The sequence below is a fragment of the Lampris incognitus genome, chromosome 13 (genome assembly GCF_029633865.1).
Source record: "Lampris incognitus isolate fLamInc1 chromosome 13, fLamInc1.hap2, whole genome shotgun sequence".
Classification (NCBI taxonomy): domain Eukaryota; kingdom Metazoa; phylum Chordata; class Actinopteri; order Lampriformes; family Lampridae; genus Lampris; species Lampris incognitus.
The window spans coordinates 53,338,925-53,362,668 of NC_079223.1; the positions used below are offsets into that span (position 1 = coordinate 53,338,925).

At 44.9% G+C, this 23,744-nt stretch overlaps 1 protein-coding gene across 1 annotated transcript in view; it reads left to right on the forward strand.

The window, feature by feature from the left end:
- Positions 1-23,744, forward strand: part of kif11 (kinesin family member 11) — a 121,259-nt gene that overhangs the window by 92,689 nt on the left and 4,826 nt on the right. The window contains exons 20-23 of the mRNA XM_056291835.1: positions 6,620-6,769; positions 13,968-14,107; positions 14,595-14,755; positions 15,388-15,506. Of these exons, the coding sequence (XP_056147810.1) occupies positions 6,620-6,769; positions 13,968-14,107; positions 14,595-14,755; positions 15,388-15,506 (570 nt within the window). The remainder of the gene's footprint in view (positions 1-6,619; positions 6,770-13,967; positions 14,108-14,594; positions 14,756-15,387; positions 15,507-23,744) is intronic.

The window sequence follows — 23,744 nt, forward strand, 5'->3', positions numbered from 1 at the left end:
CTTTCTTTTTTTTATCACAGCCTTTGCAATTTGGAAACTGCTTTACATTACATTGCAATGTCGGTTTGAATTCGGTTAATCATTCAGTGCTATTTGAAAGTCCGCACAAAGTGTTCAGCCAACCCATTATTAGCAGCATCGTACAGTGATGAGCGGATGTGCTTAACACCATTGGACTCCAGCAATGCAGCAAATTCTTCAAAACAGAACTGAGGGCCATTGTCACTCACGAGAATGTGAGGGATGCCATGATGACTGAAGAGGACCCTCAATACTTAGATGGTCTTGCTTGCTGTTGTGTTGTCCATAATATGCGTCTTGAGCAACTTGGAATGTGCATCCACAGCCACCAGGTAAATGTGCCCCTCAGATGGGCCTGCAAAATCCATGTGAATCTTTTTCCAAGGACTTGAAGGCCACATCAAGGGGCCTAGAGGAGAATGAGCTTGCTCCTTTTGGACCTGTTTGCAGAATTTGGTCTGGAGCTCTATCTCGGAGTCAATACCTGGCCACCAGATGTAACTCCAATCCAAACTCTTCGTCCTCACTATACCTGGGTGTGCTGTGCAAAGCTCCTTCAAGACCCAGGGGTGTAGTTTGGGTGGCACTATCACTCGTGTTCCCCACGTGCTGTACATGTACAGCGAGGTCATGCTGATGAACCAGGAAGGGTGACAGCTCATCACCAGAGACTGATATAGTTGGAAACCGACCAGTAGTAACTATCTCCAAAACATTAGACAGAGTGGGGTCAGACATGGCGTTGCGTCTGATCTCAGTGCTACAGATTGGTAGTGTTCAACTGGGATGTGTAGAACTCATCGACAGTGTCCTCCTTCTCTTCATGAGTACGGGGAAGTGGTAACTGTGAAAGTGGTGTAGTCATGTGCCCAATGCTGCATTTGTGCTGTTGACATAGATGGTGTACTTTTCTATGGCCTGAGAATGGAGGTCAGCGGGCGATGGTCAGTGAACAGTGTAAAATCTTTACTTGTAGATGTACTGGTAAAACCTGTGTACTCCGAAGACTATTGCCAACGCCTCCTTCTCAATCTAGTCGTAATTCTGTTCTGCCTTGCTGAGTGTTCTCGAAGCATAGGCTGTGGGTTTTTCCTCGCCATCAGGAATAATATGAGACAGTACAGCACCTACACCGTACAGTGAGGTGTCGCAGGTGAGACAGATGGGCAGATCAGCATTGTAATGGGTCAGCATCTTCTGGGATATCAGGAGCTCCTTTGCCTTTCGGAAAGCTGATTAAAAGGCTGTATTCCACTGACATTTCTTTCCCTTACACAGCAGTTTATTCAGCGGACTCGGGGTGATGGCTAGGTTGGGAATGAACCTTCCATAATAATATATAATTCTGAGGAATGAACATAGTTGAATGATGTTAGTGGATACAGGAGTACCCATGATAGTGTGCTCCTTCTGTGGTGATTTGTGGAGCCCTATGGCATCTATGATGTGACCCAGATACTCCACTGACTCCTTGAAAAAGAGGCATTTCACCTGTTTGACATGAAGGACATACTCCAGTCTTTCCAAGACCGCATCCAGGGTTCTTTAGTTGGGTTTTCTCATCTGGCCCATTTATGAGGATGTCATCCAAATAACCAACCGTGTGTGAAGGGAAGCCCAAGGAGAACTTGGTCAGTAGCCTTCTTGAACAATGCTGGTGCAGACGCTTTTCCAAAAGGTAAGCGGTTATAGCAGAAAAGTCGTTTCTATATAGAGATATTCAGTAGCTTCCTTGACTCCTCTTCCACTTCCATCTGCAGGTAAGTATTAGACAAGTCTAGCTCACTGAATCATGACCTCCAGCTAGAGAAGCAACCGGGTCCTTAAGGTGGGGAATAGGATCTCCGTCTACACAGAGAGCTTTGTTGATTGTGACCTTGAAATCACCACAGAGTCTCACTGTGGCATCTTTCTTGCTGACTGGAACCATGAGTGTGGCCCAGTCACTGTGCTCCATTGTTGAGCACTCCAAGCTCAGTAAGCTCTGTCAGTTAAGCCTGCACCTAAGGTTGAATGTTTATGTAGGCTTACTTGTCTGTGAATGTTCTCATTTATCCAGGTCATGGTTATCCAAAGGAGTTGAATCAAGTGCAACTGGACTTGGTATATATCCGTGAAGACGTTTTGCCTCTCATCCAAGAGGCTTCCTCAGTTCGTGCCTTTCAGACTAGACCAAGCTAGTCTGACTGGCTGGTGATGAGACTCAGAATGTATCCTCTTTGGAGTCGTTGTCAGAGCTATAAATGTCCATGGCTCTTTGTGTTCCGATGTTTACCAACGCCCGGTGCTAACAGAGCCATAGATATGAGTGGCTCTTTTGTGTACCGATGTTTGGCCGCGCCCGTTGTTATCGGAGCTATTGATATGCGTGGCTCTCCTGTGTTCCGATGTCCAGCCGCGCCCGTCGCCATCGGAGCTATTGATTTGCATTTGTTTAGCAGCGACGGTCGTTGGGAGTGTTAGTTTCGACTTCATACTTCAGTGGTCATGAGAGTCGTTGGAGCCGTTAGTGACCGACCGTCGTTCTTGGAGGCTAGGCTTTTTGAGTCTCCTGGGTAGAGATGAAAGGACAGCATTGTAAGTGGGAGATAGGTGGTGTGGCAGACCTCCTCCTCTATTGAGGGATGGTTTTTCCAGTTTCGCATAGATGGCTTCCTTCACCCCTCTTTCAAACCATCTATCGTCTCTGTCCAAAATTTGTACGTTGCTGTCCTCGAAGGAGTGTGTCTTCTCCTTTAGGTGTAGATAGGCTGCTGAGTCTTGTCCTGAGGAGTTTGGCCTTCTGTGTTGGGCCATCCGTTTGTGTAGTGGTTGTTTGGTTTCTCCTATTTATAGGTCAGTGCAACCCTCATTGCATTGTACAGCATACACCACATTGCTTTTTTGGGTGTGGGGTACACGGTCTTTGGGATGAACCAGTCTTTGTCGGAGCGTGTTGCTGGGTTTGAAGTATACTGGGATGCAGTGTTTGTTAAAAATTCTCCTGAGTTTCCCGGAGACCCCAGAAACATATGGGATGACTGTGCTATTCCTTCTGTTCCTTTTCTCCTCGTCGCTCACCTGGTTGGTCTTTTTGGAACGTGTTGCAGTTTTCACAAAGGTTCAACTGGGGTAGCTGCAGGTTTTTAAAGCTCCCCTCAGGTGTTTGTGTTCTTCTCATTGGGCCTGAGTGCTGCTGGGCACATTGTCAGCTCTGTGTTGCAGAGTTCTGATGATGCTCAGTTTGTGTTCCAGAGGGTGGTGTGAGTCGAAAAGTAGATATTGGTCTGTGTGTGTAGGTTTCCTGTAAACCCCAATGTGGAGGCTCCTGTCTTCCCCAATGGGGATGTCACAGTCCAAGAAGGGCAAACTGTTGTTCTTTACGTCCTCCCTTGTGAACTTGTAGGCTTACTTGCACTTTAATAGCCCCTTATGGTGCAAGAGACTCTCTCGTTTGTTTTAGCACGATATCAATAGGCTGCAAGGGCATGTTTCTCAGAGCTTTGGTACTGTCTCTATGAAATCAAAGAAACGGCTGCCCCAGTATCCAATTCCATCCCCCATTTTTCCCCCATCTACCACAGGCAACACATAGATACGTTAAAATTTCCCTTTTTGAGATGAGTTCAGTCCCAGTTCGTTATCTGTCAGGTTTTGTTTCTTTACTTTCCTTATCACTTGCCTCAACTTGATGCACTCCCCTCTTTTTCTTTCTCCCACTGAACTTGGCTAAGTTACCTTTATACTCCCGTCTTCCCTCTCTGTTGTCTTGCTCTCTCTGGGTTGCTTTTAGTCTTATTCTTACACATGCACCCGATGTGGCCTTTCCTCCCACAGTTATAGCTGTCTTGATCCTGGTACCAGCAGTCATAGGTATGATTCATTTTCCCATATCGTCAGCACTTGTTGCAGAGTTTTAGAGAGAGAACAGCGTTCACCACTAGTGAAACACTAAGTCATTGTACGTCATGCACCACCGTCTCTCTCCGCCGACACAGCAAAATGTTCTGCTTTTTGAAAGGGTAGATTTTGCTCTGTGAAAAGGCGTTTCTGTACTGCTTCACTTGTTTAGTCCACAAACAAATCTGCCCAGTATTCCATCCATCCATTAGCTGAACCGCTTATCCTGTTCTCAGGGTCGCGGGGATGCTTATCCTGTTCTCAGGGTCGCGGGGATGCTGGAGCCTATTCCAGCAGTCATTGGACAGCAGGCAGGGAGACACCCTGGACAGGCCGCCAGGCCATCACAGGGCCAAGACACACACACACACACACACACACACACACACACACACACACACACACACACACACACACACACACACACACACACAGACAAATGTTCATAACTAGGGACAATTTAGTATGGCCAATTCACCTGACTTACATGTCTTTAGACTGTGGGAGGAAACTGGAGCCCCTGGAGGAAACCCACGCAGACACAAGGAGAACATGCAAACTCCACACAGAGGACGACCCGGGATGACCCACCAAGGTTGGACTACCTGGGGCTCGAACCCAGGACCTTGTTGCTGTGAGGCGACCACGCTAACCACTGCGCCACCATGCCGCCCCTGCCCAGTATTGCTTCCTCCAAATACTGTACCAAAGACTCCCCATCCTCTTGGTTGCATTTGTAGAAGAGAAACCTCTCCACTTTCACAAGTGGTTTCGGAGCGAAATCGGCCTGTAAATCATCCACAATACGTTTATAGTCCATATCTCCAGGCTTTGCAGGGATGACCAGACTGCGCAGTCATCAATATGTTTTCAGGCCCATCACACTAAGCAGCACGGGAATTTTCTTCCATCCATCCATGATCCAAACCGTTTATCCTGCTCTCAGGGTCGCGGGGATGCTGGAGCCTATCACAGCAGGCGGGGAGACACCTTGGATAGGCCGCCAGGCAATCACAGGTCCGGGACTTTCTTAGCATCCCTGATCTCATTAGCCAAGACATAATGTTCAAAATGTTTAGTATATGTTGCCCATTGCTCCCCGGAGTACATATGTCCGATGATTAATGCATCTTTCTCGCGCCGCTTGCAAACTCTGCGGTTGGTTACTGCTCCTTTACAGGCTACACCTGCAATCAAACTAGCTAACATAGAGCCTACCTTGTTGACTTCTTCTTAGCATGGTTGTGCTTCCTCATCTAGACTTCAATCTCAATGCGACATTCAACGCTCAGAAATGAGAAGTTCCCAGACTTAACACCTTGTTGCCTGTTTGTTATGTTGCTCCCTTATATGTCTATGTGCAAACAATTTTGAGACAAATGGACACATCAGGCTTACACTTACGGGCTTCATCCTGATTTACTTGGTGTAATTAAATGGTTCAGTGGTACAGACTGACATGCCGAGGCTAAGAGCGCTGGCTAGTGTCCACTAGGGGTTTCACAGAATAGTCAACTATCAAAAGCACTAGTCAACACTGTGCATAGTTGTAGACTAATATTTCATCTGTGGTTTTAGCACTTTGCAGTGTTAAAGCAGTGGCAATGTATCTACAGCAGCTATGCAGCTGGGGGCGCTGTGGGTAGGTGGATAACTTGGGTTGTTGTTGAACATAGATTTGTTTGAACAATCACTTTCTATGTTATGCCATGTTAAATAAAGAGAATTTAAGCTATTTAGTGAAGGATCTACTCCTGCTATCCCTGTATTTCAGTTTAACGAATAACCGTGTTAACTGGTGACTTTACTGATGGCAGCTTTTGAAAACACAAACACAACATGTAGTGTCCTACTAAAAGCCTTTAATTTTTCTTTAATCAATTTTAGATACACACTCATCTATGTTTAATATCTGTGCTCACCATTTATGTCAGTTAAATTATGCTCAGCAAGACTCATTCACCTTTCATAACATTTATTATAATATGGGAAACAAACCGCAGCGGGCAGTGCAGCTAGCTGTATTTTATCGGTTTTCGGTTTTTGAAGAGCTGCAGTCACCACAACCACAGACGCACGGCCACTAGTTTAACTCAAAACACCTGCAAGAAAGCAGTCGCGTTGTTTCCGCAGTCAAACACTCCAACTCAGACAGGCTTGCTGGGGCTTTAGTCCAATCAGATTGCAGCTCATTTGTAAACAGCCTCTCAGAGCCAGTCAAGGATTGTATTTTTCATCTACCCCCAGGTTGGTCCCGCCTACATTACTACTTTACTGGTTGTATTAAAGCCTTTTTTGACGAGAACTGATTGTTGTTATTGTGTGAAGAAAATATGATACATCTCTGGCAATTAGTCGACTATTCGACTTCTTTTTGGGAGTTGTTGACGACTACTAAAATGGAGCAGCCGTGAATACTCTATTGTCCACCGTGCCAGATAACTTGGTCATTGCTCACAATATACATAACACCTGACGTCTGGGGATTTCTTAAACGACAAAAGCTTCTATGACTTGTAGTGTCAAGCCATAAGTTGTAGCTAATAATCACTATTTGGCTTGGGGGGAAAAAAGCACTTTTATGTTTAATTGTGGAGTGTTTATGATGAGAAATAATTGTTTAGATGCATCAATTCATCAATAAAATAATTGTTAGATCAATTGATTACATAGATAATTTTAACTATCTTTTTGTTTTTTTATCCTCTCCCTCATTCAGCTGGAGGACATGGAGCAGAAGTTTTTCAATGGCTTCACCAGGGATCTGGAGGACCTGAGGGAGCAGAGTGTTCAAGGTCTCAACACCCTTCAGTCCAAAATTAAACGGCAAGATGAAGAGATCCAGCGGGCAGAGGAGAGGCATCAGACGGTAAGGGCCTTTTCTGAAAGTCAATAGTCAGAAAATGTTGGGTTCCAGGACTGATCTGAAAATAACCCTTTGGAATGACCATTTAAACTGCAGTCAATCACATCACATTTATCGGCAGCCATACCAACATGTACCCTGGCTCTGCCAAATGACAGAAGCTAAGCAGCTATGAGCTTGGCTACTACAAACCCCAATTCCAATGAAGTTGGGACGTTGTGTAAAACGTGAATAAAAACAGAATACAATGATTTGCAAATCGTTTTCGACCTATATTCAATTGAATACACTACAAAAACAAGATATTTAATGTTCAAAGTGATAAACTTTATTGTTTTTTGCAAATATTCACTCATTTTGAATTTGATGCCTGCAACACGTTCCAAAGAAGCTGGGGCAGGGGCAACAAAAGACTGGGAAAGTTGAGGAATGCTCAAAGAACACCTGTTTGGAACATTCCACAGGTGAACAGGTTAATTGAAAACAGGTGAGTGTCATGATTGGGTATAAAAGGAGCATCCCCGAAAGGCTCAGTCGTTCACAAGCAAGGATGGGGCGAGGTTCACCACTTTGTGAACAGCTGCGTGAGCAAATAGTCCAACAGTTTAAGAACAACGTTTCTCAACGTACAGTTGCAAGGAATTTAGGGATTTCATCATCTCCAGTCCATAATATCATCACAAGATTCAGAGAATCCGCAGAAATCTCTGCACGTAAGCGGCAAGGCCGAAAACCAACACTGAATGCCTGTGACCTTCGATCCCTCAGGCGGCACTGCATTAAAAACCGACATCATTCTGTAAAGGATATTACCACATGGGCTCAGGAACACTTGGGAAAACCATCATCAGTTAACACAGTTCGTCGCTACATCTACAAGTGCAAGTTAAAACTCTACCATGCAAAGCGAAAGCCATATATCAACACCACCCAGAAACGCTGCCGGCTTCTCTGGACCCGAGCTCATCTGAGATGGACTGACGCAAAGTGGAAAAGTGTGCTGTGGTCTGACGAGTCCACATTTCAAATTGTTTTTGGAAATCATGGACGTCGTGTCCTCCGGGCTAAAGAGGAAAAGGACCATCGAGATTGTTATCAGCGCCAAGTTCAAAAGCCAGCATCTGTGATGGTATGGGGGTGTTAGTGCCCATGGCATCATAGGTAACTTGCACATCTTTGAAGCCACCATTAATGCTGAAAGGTACATACAGGTTTTGGAGCAACATATGCTGCCATCCAAGCGACCTCTTTTTCAGAGACGTCCCTGCTTATGTATTTCAGCAAGACAATGCCAAGCCACATTCTGCACGTGTTACAACAGCATGGCTTCGTAGTAAGAGTGAGGGTACTAGACTGGCCTGCCTGCAGTCCAGGCCTGTCTCCCATTGAAAATGTGTGGCGCATTATGAAGCGCCAAATACGACAACAGAGACCTCGGACTGTTGAGCAACTGAAGTCGTACATCAAGCAAGAATGGGAAAGAATTCCACCTACAAAGCTTCAACAATTAGTTCCTCAGTTCCCAAACGCTTGTTGAGTGTTGTTAAAAGGAAAGGTGATGTAACACAGTGGTAAGCATGCCCCTGCTCCAGCTTTTTTGGAACGTTTTGCAGGCATCAAATTCAAAATGAGTGAATATTTGCAAAAAAACAATAAAGTTTATCAGTTTGACATTAAATATCTTGTCTTTGTAGTGTATTCAATTGAATATAGGTCGAAAAGGATTTGCAAATCATTGTATTCTGTTGTTATTAACGTTTTACACAATGTCCCAACGTCATTGGAGTTGGGGTTTGTACTTGGATGGGAGACTTACCAGGAAACTTATTTGCTGCTGGAAGTGGTGTTGGTGGGCCAGTAGGGGGCAGTCTTCCCTCTGGTCCTAATTTTTTTTAAAAACGAACAAATATCAAATTCCAATGCCCCAGTGCAGTGGCGGTGACACTGTGCTGTAGGAGATGCCATCCTTCGGATGAGATGTTAAACCGAGGTCCTGACTCACTTGGATCCCATGACACTTATCGCAGAGTAGGAGGTTCCCCGGTATCCGGGCAAAATTCCGAATCTAGCTGTCTCCATCTGGCCACCTAATCATCCCCCATGTAATTGGCTCAATGATTCCTCCATTTCCACCTCAAGCTGATGTGTGGTGAGTGTTCTGGACTAAAACGGCTGCCGTGCATCACCCAGGTGGTACTACACATTGGTGGTAGTTGAAGTGAGTTACACCCTTCAATGTGAAGCATTTTGCGTGTGTAGAAAAGTGCTGTATAAATGTAATGATTATTATTATTATTACTATCCTCACATTTTCATCTGCACAGCACAGAACAGAATTGTTGTTCTTAGTAGTTGGTGTGTGTTTGCATATATTGAAACATTCCTGTATATTTTCTACATCTGACTTCTCTAACATCAAACAATGAACCCAAATGGGGGCAATTTTATGGCAAACTTGGTGATATACACTTATTATTGTCAACTACAATGTATTGTACCTTTTGTTTGAATTATAGTTTATGTAATGCAGCTTGCGTGCATTAAGAAATGTGGTCCTATGCGGTCTGGAAATGCTCATGTATTCACACTACATTACCAGTTTAGTGTGACTGTAGTCACACGGCGCACTGGCTAGAACTTGACAGGAGAAAGAAGTGCAGGATAATTATTTCCCAAAACTAGATTTTGGTATTGTTTTGTATGGACAACTGGGGATTGTATAGAATGGCTGAAAATGGGAAAGTATGGGACCTTTGTAGAGAGGTAGATAAGCATATTGATTTTTCCCTAGAAAGGTCAGACTGATTACCCTGATGATGAATCAAACAAAAAAAAGTATAACTGCAAGCAGGAATTAAGGTGGCCAAGCACAACTGTAAAAATTATGACGTGTACAGGATTTCATGTCAGTTTAAGGCAGAGTTTTGTTTTTGTTTTTTTTTGGGGGGGGGGGTCAAAATTGCTCACTTCTCCAAAGTTCCCTATCCCAGATTTAAATCACAGTAATATTGGATCAGATCTGGAACGTTTTTTGTTTTGTTTTTTTAATGTCCAAATGTTTTTCATTTTTATGTTTTCATGTTTTTCATTTCATTCTTAACAACACAATCAACTTCATGCAGTTATTCACCTCAATCAGATTACTGATATTGGAATAAGAGCCAGATAGTTATCTTTTTCTTTTCTGTCCATATTTTGTAATTTGCTATACAAAAACACGTGCTCAAAAGTTCTCTCTCCGGATGGAGACAAGAGTTTTTTGATATTGCTGCTGGCATGTTACAAGGTGAGATGCTAGCACCGTTTCTTTTTAGTCTGTGTCTCAGTTATGTACTAAGAACCTCCTTCGACACAATCAAGGAGCTTGGCCTTACACTGAAGCCCAGGAGAAGCTGTCGACATCCTGCTCAAACCTTAACTGATGTTGACTACGCAGATGATCTTGCCCTTCTCGCTGACAACATTGAGCATGCTACTTTGCTGTTGCACAGTCTTGAAAATGCAGCAAAACAAGTAGGCCTCCACATCAACGCTAGGAATACTGAATTCATCAGCTACAACCAAGAAGGAATCATTTCCTCATCAGATGATCGTAACATCAAATCTGTCTTGGAATTCATTTACTTGGGAAGCAAGATCGAATCCAACGAAAGAGATATGCAGCTACAAATTGGAAAGGCTTGGGGTGCCATTGAGAGACTTAACATCATCCGGAAGTCCATGTTACCAAACAAACTGAAGCGGGAATTTTTTCGAGCATCAGTTGAGTCCATTCTCACTTATGGATCATCTTCTTGGACCCTCACTAAACGGCTTGAATCCAAATTTGATAGGGCTTTCACCAGAATGCTGCGTGCTGCACTAAATGTGTCCTGGAAGAAGTGCCCTACAAAGAAGTGTCTCTATGGCAATAACCCTGCCTTCTCAAACACTATCTGAGAACGAAGGGTTCGATTTGCTGGTCATTGCTGAAGGAGCAAGGAAGAACTTGCAAGCGACACTCTGCTTTGGTCACCCAAATGTGGAAAGACATGTGTGGGAAGACCTGCAAGAAATTACATCAATCAACTTGTCGATAACACAGGATGTCCATCTGAGGATCTTCCAGCTGCTATGCAGGATAGAAATGGGTAGCATGAGAGGGTCAGAGCCATCCGAGGATACTCGACCTGATGATGATGATTATGATGATGATGATGATGGTCCAATATATCAAAATCTCAATTGGGATTGAGGATTGGGATTTTGAGGTTTTTTTTGTTTTTTTTTTTTGTTTTTTTCCAATGGATTTGGTTTTCATTTTGAAAAATGGACAATTGCAATACTCCAACACACCACTGTTTGCTGGAAAGAACTGAAGGCAATTAAAGAGGCACTAAACACACACCTGGATAAACACTGTTAACACTGTTTACTGTTGCATTGCTTCTTGTTGGCTTTGTTCTCCTCACTACGTGTATTTATTTGTATTTATTTGCCTTATGTGTTCTGTGGAGATTTTGTGTGTTTACATGTTGCCACTGCTACACAACAATTGCCACTCTGGGGACAAATAAAACATACTTGAATTTCTTCTAGCAAAAAGAGAACAAATATGACATGACAGATGATGAATTCGCGCACTGTTTTCGAACACGTTCTATCTGTATCCTACAGTGTTTTCTAACAAGTTCTATCTGTATCTTAGAATGTTTTCTAACATGTTCTATCTGTGTCCTACAATGTTTTCTAACACGTTCTGTCTGTATCCTACAATGTTTTCTAACACACTTTATCTGTCTGTATCCTACAGTGTTTTCTAACACGCTTTATCTGTATAATGTTTGCTAGCACATTCTGTCTTAATCTTGCAATGTTTTCTAACACGTTCTGTGTCCTACAATGTTTGCTAACATGTTCTATCTGTATCCTACAGTGTTTTCTAACATGTTCTATTTGTATCCTACAATGTTTTCTAACATGTTCTATGTGTCCTACAATGTTTTCTAACACGTTCTATCTGTGTCCTACAATGTTTTCTAACACGTTCTTTCTGTATCCTACAGTTTTCTAACACGTTCTGTTTGTATCCTACAATGTTTGCTAGCACGTTCTGTCTGTATCCTACAGTGTTTTCTAACGCGTTTTATCTGTATCCTACAATGTTTTCTAACGCGCTTTATCTGTATCCTACAATCTTTTCTAACACGTTCTGTCTGTATCCTACAGTGTTTTCTAACACGTTCTATCTGTATCCTACAATGTTTTCTAACGCGCTTTATCTGTATCCTATAATCTTTTCTAACACGTTCTATGTGTCCTACAATGTTGTCTAACACATTCTATCTGTGTGCTTCAATGTTTTTTTTTTCTTCCCAAATTTCCCCCTTTTTCTCGCCAATTTTTATCTGGCCAATTACCCCGCTCTTTTTTGAGCCGTCCCGCTCGCTGCCCCCCCCCCCCCCCTCTGCCGATTCGGGGACACCCCGACCGACCAGAGGAGGCGCTAGTGCAGCGACCAGGACACATACCCACATCCAACTTCCCACCCGCAGACACAGCCAATTCTGTCTGTAGGGACACCCGACCAAGCCGGACATAACATGGGGATTCGACACGGTGATCCCTTGTTGATAGGCAGCGGAATAGAACGCTACGCTACCCGGGCACCCCTACAATGTTTTCTAACACATTCTATCTGTATCCTACAATGTTTTCTGACACTTTCTATCTGTATCTTACAATGTTTTCTAACACGTTCTATCTGGATCCTACAATGTTTTCTAACATGTTCTATCTGTGTCCTACAGTGTTTTCTAACATGTTCTATCTGTATCCTACAATGTTTTCTAACACGTTTTATCTGTATCCTACAGTGTTTTATAACACATTGTATGTGTATCCTACAATGTTTTCTTGTAACACAATTATTTGTATCCTACAATGTTTTCTAACACATTTTATCTGTATCCTACAATGTTTTCTTCTAACACATTTTATTTGTATCCTACAATGTTTTCTAACACGTTTTATTTGTATCCTACAATGTTTTCTAACACGTTTTATCTGTATCCTACAATGTTTTGTCCAAGTGACAATGATCGGAGCCATGTCAATTTCAAAAGAGTTTAAACATGCTTTTTAATAGGTGGTAAACCAAAATCTTAATGTAACAGCCTTCACAAATGGAATTTGGGGTTTATGTCCATCTCCTCTCAATATTTTGTGCTTTGACAGAATGCATATGCAATGAAGCTGAGGCATAAAAAAGTTTGCGCCACCCATTCCCGCCTCTCACATTTGCAAAATGTCCCCTACAATCTTTAGAGTAAATCTTGGCAGTAGATAATTAATGCCACAAGAGGGTTTGCACTGGCTCAGAATGATTGTAGATCTGACCTAAAATTGTCAATTGTTAAATTTAAATATTATGCAAGGCAAATGCAGGTAGTGTAATATTTTGTTTATGTTAAAGTATGTTATATTTGTCATTGTATTTGTTTGAGAATTGTTTCATTTTAGCTTACATATGCCATTTCATGCAAACCACCAACTCCGTTAGTGTTTATGACCAAACGGTGTACACAGCAGGATCTTCATGTGATGGCACTCGTTCCTTTGGGGAGTCTCCTCAATGAGAGACTTTTTTTCCAGGCAGGATGCCTGGAAAAAAATCTAGTTGAAACAGCCTTGAAAAGGCACATAATGGAAGGAGCATTTCAGCATTCTTTTTGAGACAGTTTGGTGGGAGAACATTGGTGAAAGGCAGAAGCAGGACTTTCTGCTCAAAAAAAAGTAGTTGTTTTACCTTCTACAAGTGGACATTTTTACACCTGCTGCACTGCTTTAACATAGCTGAACAGATTTCTACACCTGCTGCACTGCTGTAACATAGCTGAACAGATTTCTACACCTGCTGTACTGCTGTACCATAGCTGAACAGATTTTGAGATATCCAAAAAAAAAAGAAGAGTGCATCTCCTCACTCAGTAATAGAGACACATTCCCTTCTAACTACTGCGTCCACAAACGGACTTTTTGTTTTTTATTTATTCATTCATTGGGCACCGCTAAATCTGTTGCTAACATAACCCTGTCAACAGTGGCAACGTCATTTTAGACGTTTAACCTCTGTAGCGTGTCTCTGTGGGGGTTTCCTTTCAAGCTAAGTGAATGAAGATGTCCTGACTTCTCAGCCATTGACACGTTGTTCCTTCTTCAGAGTATGATGCAGACCATCAACTGCCTACAGAACCAGCTGAACCTCCTGGCTCATGAAACCCAGAAAGACTTCGCCCACCTGCGCTCGGCTTCCAGTGCCCTGTGGGAGCCTGTGGAAACCATACAAAATGACATCAACACGTGAGTTTAAAACACCACCAACACTAACCACATGTCACTCAGATGGGGAACTGGGATGGGCTTGAAAATCTTCTTACCCCATTCTCATTCATGTCTCTTATAACTCTGGTGGCCACAAATATTACAGATAGACCCAAGTGTTTGCAAACAGCTGTCCTACGCTGTCTGCTCACACTTTCATCCCAGGTATCCAGAGCTGTGACCACAAGTCACATCTGATTATCCTAAAGCTATTGAAAACACCTTGCTTTTTCACTAGGGTGCACCTTACTGTCGTTCTACAACTTAAACATCTTTAATCAGTGAATGTGAATAAGATATGATGTATAAAGAAATATTTTGGCCTTTTTTGAAACGATGACGTAAGAAAATAAGTTTTTAATCCCCTCACTAAATGTTAAAGTCCTGTACAGCCATGGAAGTGGCAGCCAGTGTGTACAAATAAATGTTATAAACTGTATTGTAACCCTCCCTTATCTTCGTCTAGTCGTTGTGGTGTGATTGAGTCCAAGACTTTGGCCCAGATGGACCTCTTTTCCTCCACCACCGCCTCCCTCGCCTCCGCTATCCGCCAAGATGCCCAGGACAGTGAGAAGACGCTGGGTGAGATTGAAGGGTACTGCTCCTACCTCTGCAGTTCTGTCACAGGTAAGATTCTGCTGGGGAAGCATTTTAACTATGAAAATAACTATAAGGATCATCAACCATTGAAATGGATGCACAGCATTTGAAAATAGCAAATTTAAACAAATGGTATAAAAGTGGTGAAACAGTGAAGCACAACATAAAACAAATGTGCATAAAAAATGGAGTCCATGAATGATAAATAAATGATTTTATAAAAGTAAGTCTTAATGTTGAATATGAAATGTTTAAACTGGATATATGAGGCCATGGTGGAAAAAAGATTCAGTTCCTAGATCAGCAACATTTCAGTTGGCTCATAAGAGTCCAGTCGAGTAAAGCATGAAGGTTGCTGCTTGGTTTCTGAGGAACTCTGAGAATCCTAAAAGACATTTTATCTAAAGACAAATTTGAAATTGTTCATTAAATGTATTTAATTCATCAAATTGCTCATTTGATTTGAAATTGTTAATCTGCTTTTTTTTCCATCTTCTATTCTCAGATTAAGTGTGGACACAAATATTTGTGTGAAACCTGGTCTACAATTAAATCCATGGCTGATTTAAAAGGAATACGTTTTATCCTTTTAAATCACCAAAACACTATTTTACTTGAAACTGTGTGTTGAATATGTATGTGCTAAACCTTTTCCACAGAGCTGTCAGAATGTAACCAGCAGTGGTGCTCTGATGCCACACATGTTGTGGACACTCAGGCCCAGGAGCAGCTCAGCCTGCTGGGAGAGACCTCAGCTGCTGCACAGGCCCTGCAGCAGGTAAGACCCTGTCCATGGCTCATCCTTTCTCTCCTGCAGTATTGACCCTAATAATGTCCTCTTAGTGGGTGCTGATGTCCACTGGAGTCAATATAGCCTGTACACAACAGGCAAATGAACATTAATTGCTGTTTTATTTAAAAATTTAATAACACATATCAATGATATGAAACAAAATTCAGTTTACAGTGTATATTCTGTGTTAACACTACAACAACCAAGACTGTCATCATGACTGTTTTTGGATGTTCACACTTTAATAACTTTGTGGGGGGGAAAAAAGATACAGACCTGCCGCTCCCTGAATTCTCCTAAAACTGCATATATTTGCATTAAAATTAGTTTTACATCAATCACACAAAAAATAAAGTTATGATAAGAGCTCCCTAAAATGACCATGGACGACCAACATGACCACTCGTAATTTGCGTGTGATTGTGCGCGTCATGTCAGTATTTATGACGTGTGTTGTCACATCATTTCCTTCATGAAGTTCATTGTTATGTCCTAGAAACACACTAGTGTTCTCCAGTGCAGAGAAATAGTCTAAATTTGATTTTTGATTATTGCCAACATGTCTGGTTACAGACGCACCATGGCTACCACCAAGGCAGTGCAGTATTTACAGGCGTTGGACAGCGGCCATTTTAATTTGTTTAAAATAGTTTTAAAGTTGTTAAAATGTTAATTTTGGTGTCAGTCGTTTCACAACAGACATACTAACATATGTAATGCATTAATATCTCAACTGGGTATTTATCAATATAGGGTTTAAAAATTGGCAGTCATTTCGACGACCCATTGTGGTTTTAGGTAGGAATGAAATCCCCGTCATTCTAGTGTTGACCAACAATCAAAAGTTAATTACCGTGATTGAGGAAACGTAAATTTAAGTGTTTGCTAAGACTGTAATATAACTTGTCAATCCATTTTTTTGGCTATGTATAAACATTTGGTTGGTGGGTTTGGATGTGGGTTCAGCACAATGCAACTTGCAAATTGGGCAACTTCTGTCGGAGCATTTTTTAAGCCTGGTTCAAAATCATTATTTGCCACTTATATTTATTCGTTCTGCCCACGTCTGGGTTTGTGTTGAGCAGTTCAGAGGTCGGGTGTTGCTTCATAAACGGCTTGTTCCAGAAACAACACTGCCAGTCAGCATGTTTGCCAGCAGGACTGAAAAGGTGGTGAAGTTATCAGGATCTCCAAAGCCTGAGAGATCACAGTAACAGAATGATGACAGCCATGGCTACTTATACATGATGTGTCTTTTGTCTCCGTTATGCATTTATTTATTTGTGTGTGGTTTTCTTGTGTTTGCAGCTCCCCTTGCTGTGTCTTTAAAATAACTACACCTTCTTTAACCATGATAAATGTTTGGTAACAGTTTGTACAAAACCTGGACTAGACACTTGTGTATGCCAGCCCTGGTCTGGTAGGGAGAAGTACGCCACTGTGTCGGGAGCGTTGGTGCAGCTGTTTTACTTTGGCGTTTAGGCTAAGTAGAGTTCTTGTTATTATTCATCAATATGACATCTTTTATTACCATCAGCTGACCTTCTTGGCAAACCTGCTAAAGCAAATTTATTCAGCTGAAAATGACTTCAGAGTAGTCAGATATGTCAATCACTAGTGATTGGTTAGGGAAAATCAAAGTCCCCCCCCCCCATCCCCTTAAAAAACACACACATAAGGCTAAGTGGTAATGCAATGACCTTTCCTGTTATGTCAGCAGCTATATGACCTCAAGATGGCTCTTGTTCTGTGGACTTAGTCAGAAAACAAGTTTGTTGTACTTAATATCTACTTTAGACTACATTAGTGTGGCGAGAAATTATTTTCAAGACCATTTTAATTCTCTCACTTGGATGCACCTGAGCTAAAATGCTACCTGGCACTGGGCCACTCCTCCATACATGCATCTTTATTGAGCGCAGCAAACATGTTGTCCAGGATTTTGAGATTAGTTAAAGGCACCTTATTGCCAAGTTGTTTTTGTGGCCCAAAGATGCTCTGCACAGGTAGAATTTTCAGGGGTGTAGTACAAGAAAAATGGCAATGAGTAGATCACCTGATAGCACTCAATGTTTTGAGCAGTCATATTTAGTTTGATTATGATGCTATACCTTTGTGTGGAACCTCTATCAGATATGATGGGAGTGCTTAATGGCAGGCTGACGTGTGGTCTCTCTTGTTTAGTTGTGATAATAAACAGCTCCAGTCCACTGGGGTCATCCATATCAAGGTGAAGGTGGGCTAGGTTATCCACAATAGATCGCCTGGTTTGAAAGCAACATGCTGACATCTGAGAATGTAATAACATCTTCTCCTTCCTGCGCAGTAGTGAAGACTTTCTTTAACGCCCTTGTGCTCTGCATGGGCCTCCCTCAGGTCCGTGTTGATTATGTGCAACTCCTGCTTGACCTGAGCAATGCTCCCTCTTTTTCTTCAGCATATGTAATGCAGTCTATCTACTAAAGGGAAGAAAGAAGAAGACATGAAATCTCAGTGATACTGCCAACAGGGTCCATCTCTGTCCTTCCTGCCAAGCCGGTTAGATTAGTATTTTGACCTCGATGCTTGTCGAGGTGCGAGACATGCCTCGTTTCCCAGCATGCCGGACTGGCACTCATTCCCCGGGCCACATGCTCCTACTGCGCATGCCTGCCTGCGTCAGAGAAGCAGTGGCGAGCGGACACTTTTGTGGCGCTTGAGGAGGATGATGACGGAGGCGGTTCGGCTTCTCGTAAGAGCTTCGCCATGGAAGAAGCCCTGGACATCTTTAACCCCCCCCCCCAGCTTGGTGGGTGAGCGCAATGCAGGGCAAGAGTCCCCTGACTCAGCTCCCTCAATTGGCGGTTCCCCTCCTGATTCTCCTCTCTTCCCAGTGGAAGACTTGGAGTCAGACAGCAAGAAAGAGGCACCATCAGTATGGCTGGATCCTGCACCTCCCTGGCCCGCCAGCCACCAGCCTTCCATATAAGGGCTGTCTTCCAGGATCTCACGGACATTAAGAGAGCAGCTACTCGCAAAAGCCTCCCCAGCCAGCGGAGCAACCTGCACCAGCCCCCCGGCGACTTGTTGGGAGAAATCTACCAACCTGAGCAGGAGACCAGGCAAACCGCAGTATGGCAGCGTTTCCCTGCACTTCAGCCCTTTTTCTCCGAAGCATGACTCAGGAAGTCAAAGAATCATGAGAATCGGAAAGTCGGGCAGCTTGCATCAGTCGTCATCTGTAAGCAGGGTAGAGAAACAGAGGGATGTGGTCTAAACAGCCAAAGGGAGGGGGGGCTCTGTAGGCACCACAAACGTTGCTTATATATGTTACCCAGATTGTTCTTCTCGCTTGTGTGGATATCAATATGTTGACAGTACTTTTGTAGCATTGTTCATAAGTGAAAGCAGTTTAAATTGGCCATGTTTACCAGATTTACCGACATGAGGATAGTCAGTGAAACGTTCTAAAAGTTGATATTGATAAATTCTCAGTTAACTACCCAAAACTCTGGAATTTTTAAAAAGGGCTATTACTCTGACCAGGCTGCCATGGTAATGTTTGCATTCCGCTCCCAGTCGACATAGTGGCCATGACATCCTATGGTTGCCGGTTATTTCCATACACTTCCCCTTAATCAGAAGGGCTCACCACAGCTGCACATGTCTGTTGGTTCGGAGCGACGGTCAGTGATGTGTTGGTGGGGAATGGTTGGTGAAGTGGTAGTGGGGGAGTGGTTGGTGAAGGGTTAATGGGGATTGGTTGGTGAAGTGGTAGTGGGGGAGTGGTTGGTGAAGGGTTAGTGGGGAGTGGTTGGTGAAGTGTTAGTGGGGAGTGGTGGTGAAGTGTTAGTGGGGGAGTGTTAGTGGGGAGTGGTTGGTGACCTGTGAGTGGGGAGTGGTTGGTGAAGTGTTAGTGGGGAGTGGTTGGTGAAGTGGCTGGTGAGGTGTTAGTGGGGAGTGGTTGGTGAAGTGGTAGTGGGGAGTGGTTGGTGAAGTGGTAGTGGGGGAGTGGTTGGTGACGTGTTAGTGGGGGAGTGTTAGTGGGGAGTGGTTGGTGACCTGTGAGTGGGGAGTGGTTGGTGAAGTGTTAGTGGGGAGTGGTTGGTGAAGTGGTAGTGGGGAGTGGTTGGTGAAGTGGTAGTGGGGAGTGGTTGGTGACGTGTTAGTGGGGGAGTGTTAGTGGGGAGTGGTTGGTGAAATGTTTGTGGGGAGTGGTTGGTGAGGTGTTAGTGGGGAGTGGTTGGTGAAGTGTTAGTGGGAAGTGGTTGGTGAAGTGTTAATGGGGAGTGGTTGGTGAGGTGTTAGTGGGGAGTGGTTGTTGAGGTGTTAGTGGGGAAGTGGTTGGTGAAGTGTTTGTGGGGAATGGTTGGTGACGTGTTAGTGGGGAGTGCCTGGTGAAGTGTTAGTGGGGAGTTTTTGGTGACGTGTTAGTGGGGAGTGATTGGTGAAGTGTTAGTGGGAAGTGGAAGTTTTAGTGGGGAGTGGTTGGTGAAGTGTTAATGGGGAATGGTTGGTAACGTGTTAGTGGGGAGTGGTTGGGGAAGTGTTAGTGGGGAATGGTTGGTGAGGTGTTAGTGGGGAAGTGTTAGTGGGGAGTGGTTGTTGAAGTGTTAGTGGGGAGTGCCTGGTGAGGTGTTAGTGGGGAGTGGTTGGTGACGTGTTAGTGGGGAGTGGTTGGTGAAGTGTTAGTGGGGAGTGGTTGGTGAAGTGTTAGCTGGGAGTGGTTGGTGAAGTGTTAGTGGGGACTGGTTGGTGACGTGTTAGTGGGGAGTGGTTGGGGAAGTGTTAGAGGGGAGTGGTTGGTGAAGTGTTAGTGGGGAATGGTTGGTGAGGTGTTAGTGGGGAAGTGTTAGTGGGGAGTGGTTGTTGAAGAGTTAGTGGGGAGTGCCTGGTGAAGTGTTAGTGGGGAGTGGTTGGTGACGTGTTAGTGGGGAGTGGTTGGTGAAGTGTTAGTGGGGAGTGGTTGGTGAAGTGTTAGTGGGGAGTGGTTGGTGACGTGTTAGTGGGGAGTGGTTGGTGAAGTGTTAGCTGGGGAGTGGTTGGTGACGTGTTAGTGGGGAGTGGTTGGTGAAGTGGTTGGTGAGGTGTTAGTGGGGAGTGGTTGGTGAAGTGGTAGTGGGGAGTGGTTGGTGAAGTGGTAGTGGGGGAGTGGTTGGTGACGTGTTAGTGGGGAGTGGTTGGTGACCTGTGAGTGGGGAGTGGTTGGTGAAGTGTTAGTGGGGAGTGGTTGGTGAAGTGGTAGTGGGGAGTGGTTGGTGAAGTGGTAGTGGGGAGTGGTTGGTGACGTGTTAGTGGGGGAGTGTTAGTGAGGAGTGGTTGGTGAAATGTTTGTGGGGAGTGGTTGGTGAGGTGTTAGTGGGGAGTGGTTGGTGAAGTGTTAGTGGGAAGTGGTTGGTGAAGTGTTAATGGGGAGTGGTTGGTGAGGTGTTAGTGGGGAGTGGTTGTTGAGGTGTTAGTGGGGAGTGCCTGGTGAAGTGTTAGTGGGGAGTTTTTGGTGACGTGTTAGTGGGGAGTGATTGGTGAAGTGTTAGTGGGAAGTGGAAGTTTTAGTGGGGAGTGGTTGGTGAAGTGTTAATGGGGAATGGTTGGTAACGTGTTAGTGGGGAGTGGTTGGGGAAGTGTTAGTGGGGAGTGGTTGGTGAAGTGTTAATGGGGAATGGTTGGTGAAGTGTTAGTGGGGAGTGGTTGGGGAAGTGTTAGTGGAGAGTGGTTGGGGAAGTGTTAGTGGGGAGTGGTTGGTGAAGTGTTAGTGGGGAATGGTTGGTGAAGTGTTAGTGGGGAGTGGTTGGGGAAGTGTTAGTGGAGAGTGGTTGGGGAAGTGTTAGTGGGGAGTGGTTGGTGAAGTGTTAGTGGGGAATGGTTGGTGAGGTGTTAGTGGGGAAGTGTTAGTGGGGAGTGGTTGTTGAAGTGTTAGTGGGGAGTGCCTGGTGAGGTGTTAGTGGGGAGTGGTTGGTGACGTGTTAGTGGGGAGTGGTTGGTGAAGTGTTAGTGGGGAGTGGAAGTGTTAGTGGGGAGTGGTTGGTGAAGTGTTAGCTGGGAGTGGTTGGTGAAGTGTTAGTGGGGACTGGTTGGTGACGTGTTAGTGGGGAGTGGTTGGTGACGTGTTAGTGGGGAGTGGTTGGTGAAGTGTTAGTGGGGAGTGGTTGGTGAGGTGTTAGTGGCGAAGTGTTAGTGGGGAGTGGTTGTTGAAGAGTTAGTGGGGAGTGCCTGGTGAAGTGTTAGTGGGGAGTGGTTGGTGACGTGTTAGTGGGGAGTGGTTGGTGAAGTGTTAGTGGGGAGTGGTTGGTGAAGTGTTAGTGGGGAGTGGTTGGTGAAGTGTTAGTGGGGAGTGGTTGGTGACGTGTTAGTGGGGAGTGGTTGGTGAAGTGTTAGCTGGGAGTGGTTGGTGAAGTGTTAATGGGGAATGGTTGGTGACGTGTTAGTGGGGAGTGGTTGGGGAAGTGTTAGTGGGGACTGGTTGGTGACGTGTTAGTGGGGAGTGGTTGGTGACGTGTTAGTGGGGAGTGGTTGGTGAAGTGTTAGTGGGGAATGGTTGGTGAGGTGTTAGTGGCGAAGTGTTAGTGGGGAGTGGTTGTTGAAGAGTTAGTGGGGAGTGCCTGGTGAAGTGTTAGTGGGGAGTGGTTGGTGACGTGTTAGTGGGGAGTGGTTGGTGAAGTGTTAGTGGGGAGTGGTTGGTGAAGTGTTAGTGGGGAGTGGTTGGTGAAGTGTTAGTGGGGAGTGGTTGGTGACGTGTTAGTGGGGAGTGGTTGGTGAAGTGTTAGCTGGGAGTGGTTGGTGAAGTGTTAATGGGGAATGGTTGGTGACGTGTTAGTGGGGAGTGGTTGGGGAAGTGTTAGCTGGGAGTGGTTGGTGAAGTGTTAATGGGGAATGGTTGGTGACGTGTTAGTGGGGAGTGGTTGGGGAAGTGTTAGTGGGGAGTGGTTGGTGAAGTGTTAGTGGGGAATGGTTGGTGAGGTGTTAGTGGGGAGCGGTTGGTGACGTGTTAGTGGGGAGTGGTTGGTGACGTGTTAGTGGGGAGTGGTTGGTGACGTGTTAGTGGGGAGTGGTTGGTGACGTGTTAGTGGGGAGTGGTTGGTGAGGTGTTAGTGGGGAGTGGTTGGTGACGTGTTAGTGGGGAGTGGTTGGTGAAGTGTTAGTGGGGAGTGGAAGTGTTAGTGGAGAGTGGTTGGTGACGTGTTAGTGGGGAGTGGTTGGTGAAGTGTTAGTGGGGAGTGGTTGGTGAGGTGTTAGTGGGGAATGGTTGGTGACGTGTTAGTGGGGAGTGGTTGGTGAGGTGTTAGTGGGGAGTGGTTGGTGACGTGTTAGTGGGGAGTGGTTGGTGAAGTGTTAGTGGGGAGTGGAAGTGTTAGTGGGGAGTGGTTGGTGAAGTGTTAGTGGGGAGTGGTTGGTGAGGTGTTAGTGGGGAGTGGTTGGTGACGTGTTAGTGGGGAGTGGTTGGTGAAGTGTTAGTGGGGAGTGGTTGGTGACGTGTTAGTGGGGAATGGTTGGTGACGTGTTAGTGGGGAGTGGTTGGTGAGGTGTTAGTGGGGAGTGGTTGGTGACGTGTTAGTGGGGAGTGGTTGGTGAAGTGTTAGTGGGGAGTGGAAGTGTTAGTGGGGAGTGGTTGGTGAAGTGTTAGCTGGGAGTGGTTGGTGAAGTGTTAGTGGGGAGTGGTTGGTGAAGTGTTAGTGGGGAGTGGTTGGTGACGTGTTAGTGGGGAGTGCCTGGTGAAGTGTTAGTGGGGAGTGGTTGGTGACGTGTTAGTGGGGAGTGGTTGGTGAGGTGTTAGTGGGGAGTGGTTGGTGACGTGTTAGTGGGGAGTGGTTGGTGAAGTGTTAGTGGGGAGTGCCTGGTGAAGTGTTAGTGGGGAGTGGTTGGTGACGTGTTAGTGGGGAGTGGTTGGTGACGTGTTAGTGGGGAGTGGTTGGTGACGTGTTAGTGGGGAGTGGTTGGTGACGTGTTAGTGGGGAGTGGTTGGTGAGGTGTTAGTGGGGAGTGGTTGGTGAAGTGTTAGCTGGGAGTGGTTGGTGAAGTGTTAGTGGGGAGTGGTTGGTGACGTGTTAGTGGGGAGTGGTTGGTGAGGTGTTAGTGGGGAGTGGTTGGTGACGTGTTAGTGGGGAGTGGTTGGTGAAGTGTTAGTGGGGAGTGGTTGGTGAAGTGTTAGTGGGGAGTGGTTGGTGAAGTGTTAGTGGGGAGTGGTTGGTGAAGTGTTAGTGGGGAGTGGTTGGTGAAGTGTTAGTGGGGAGTGGTTGGTGAAGTGTT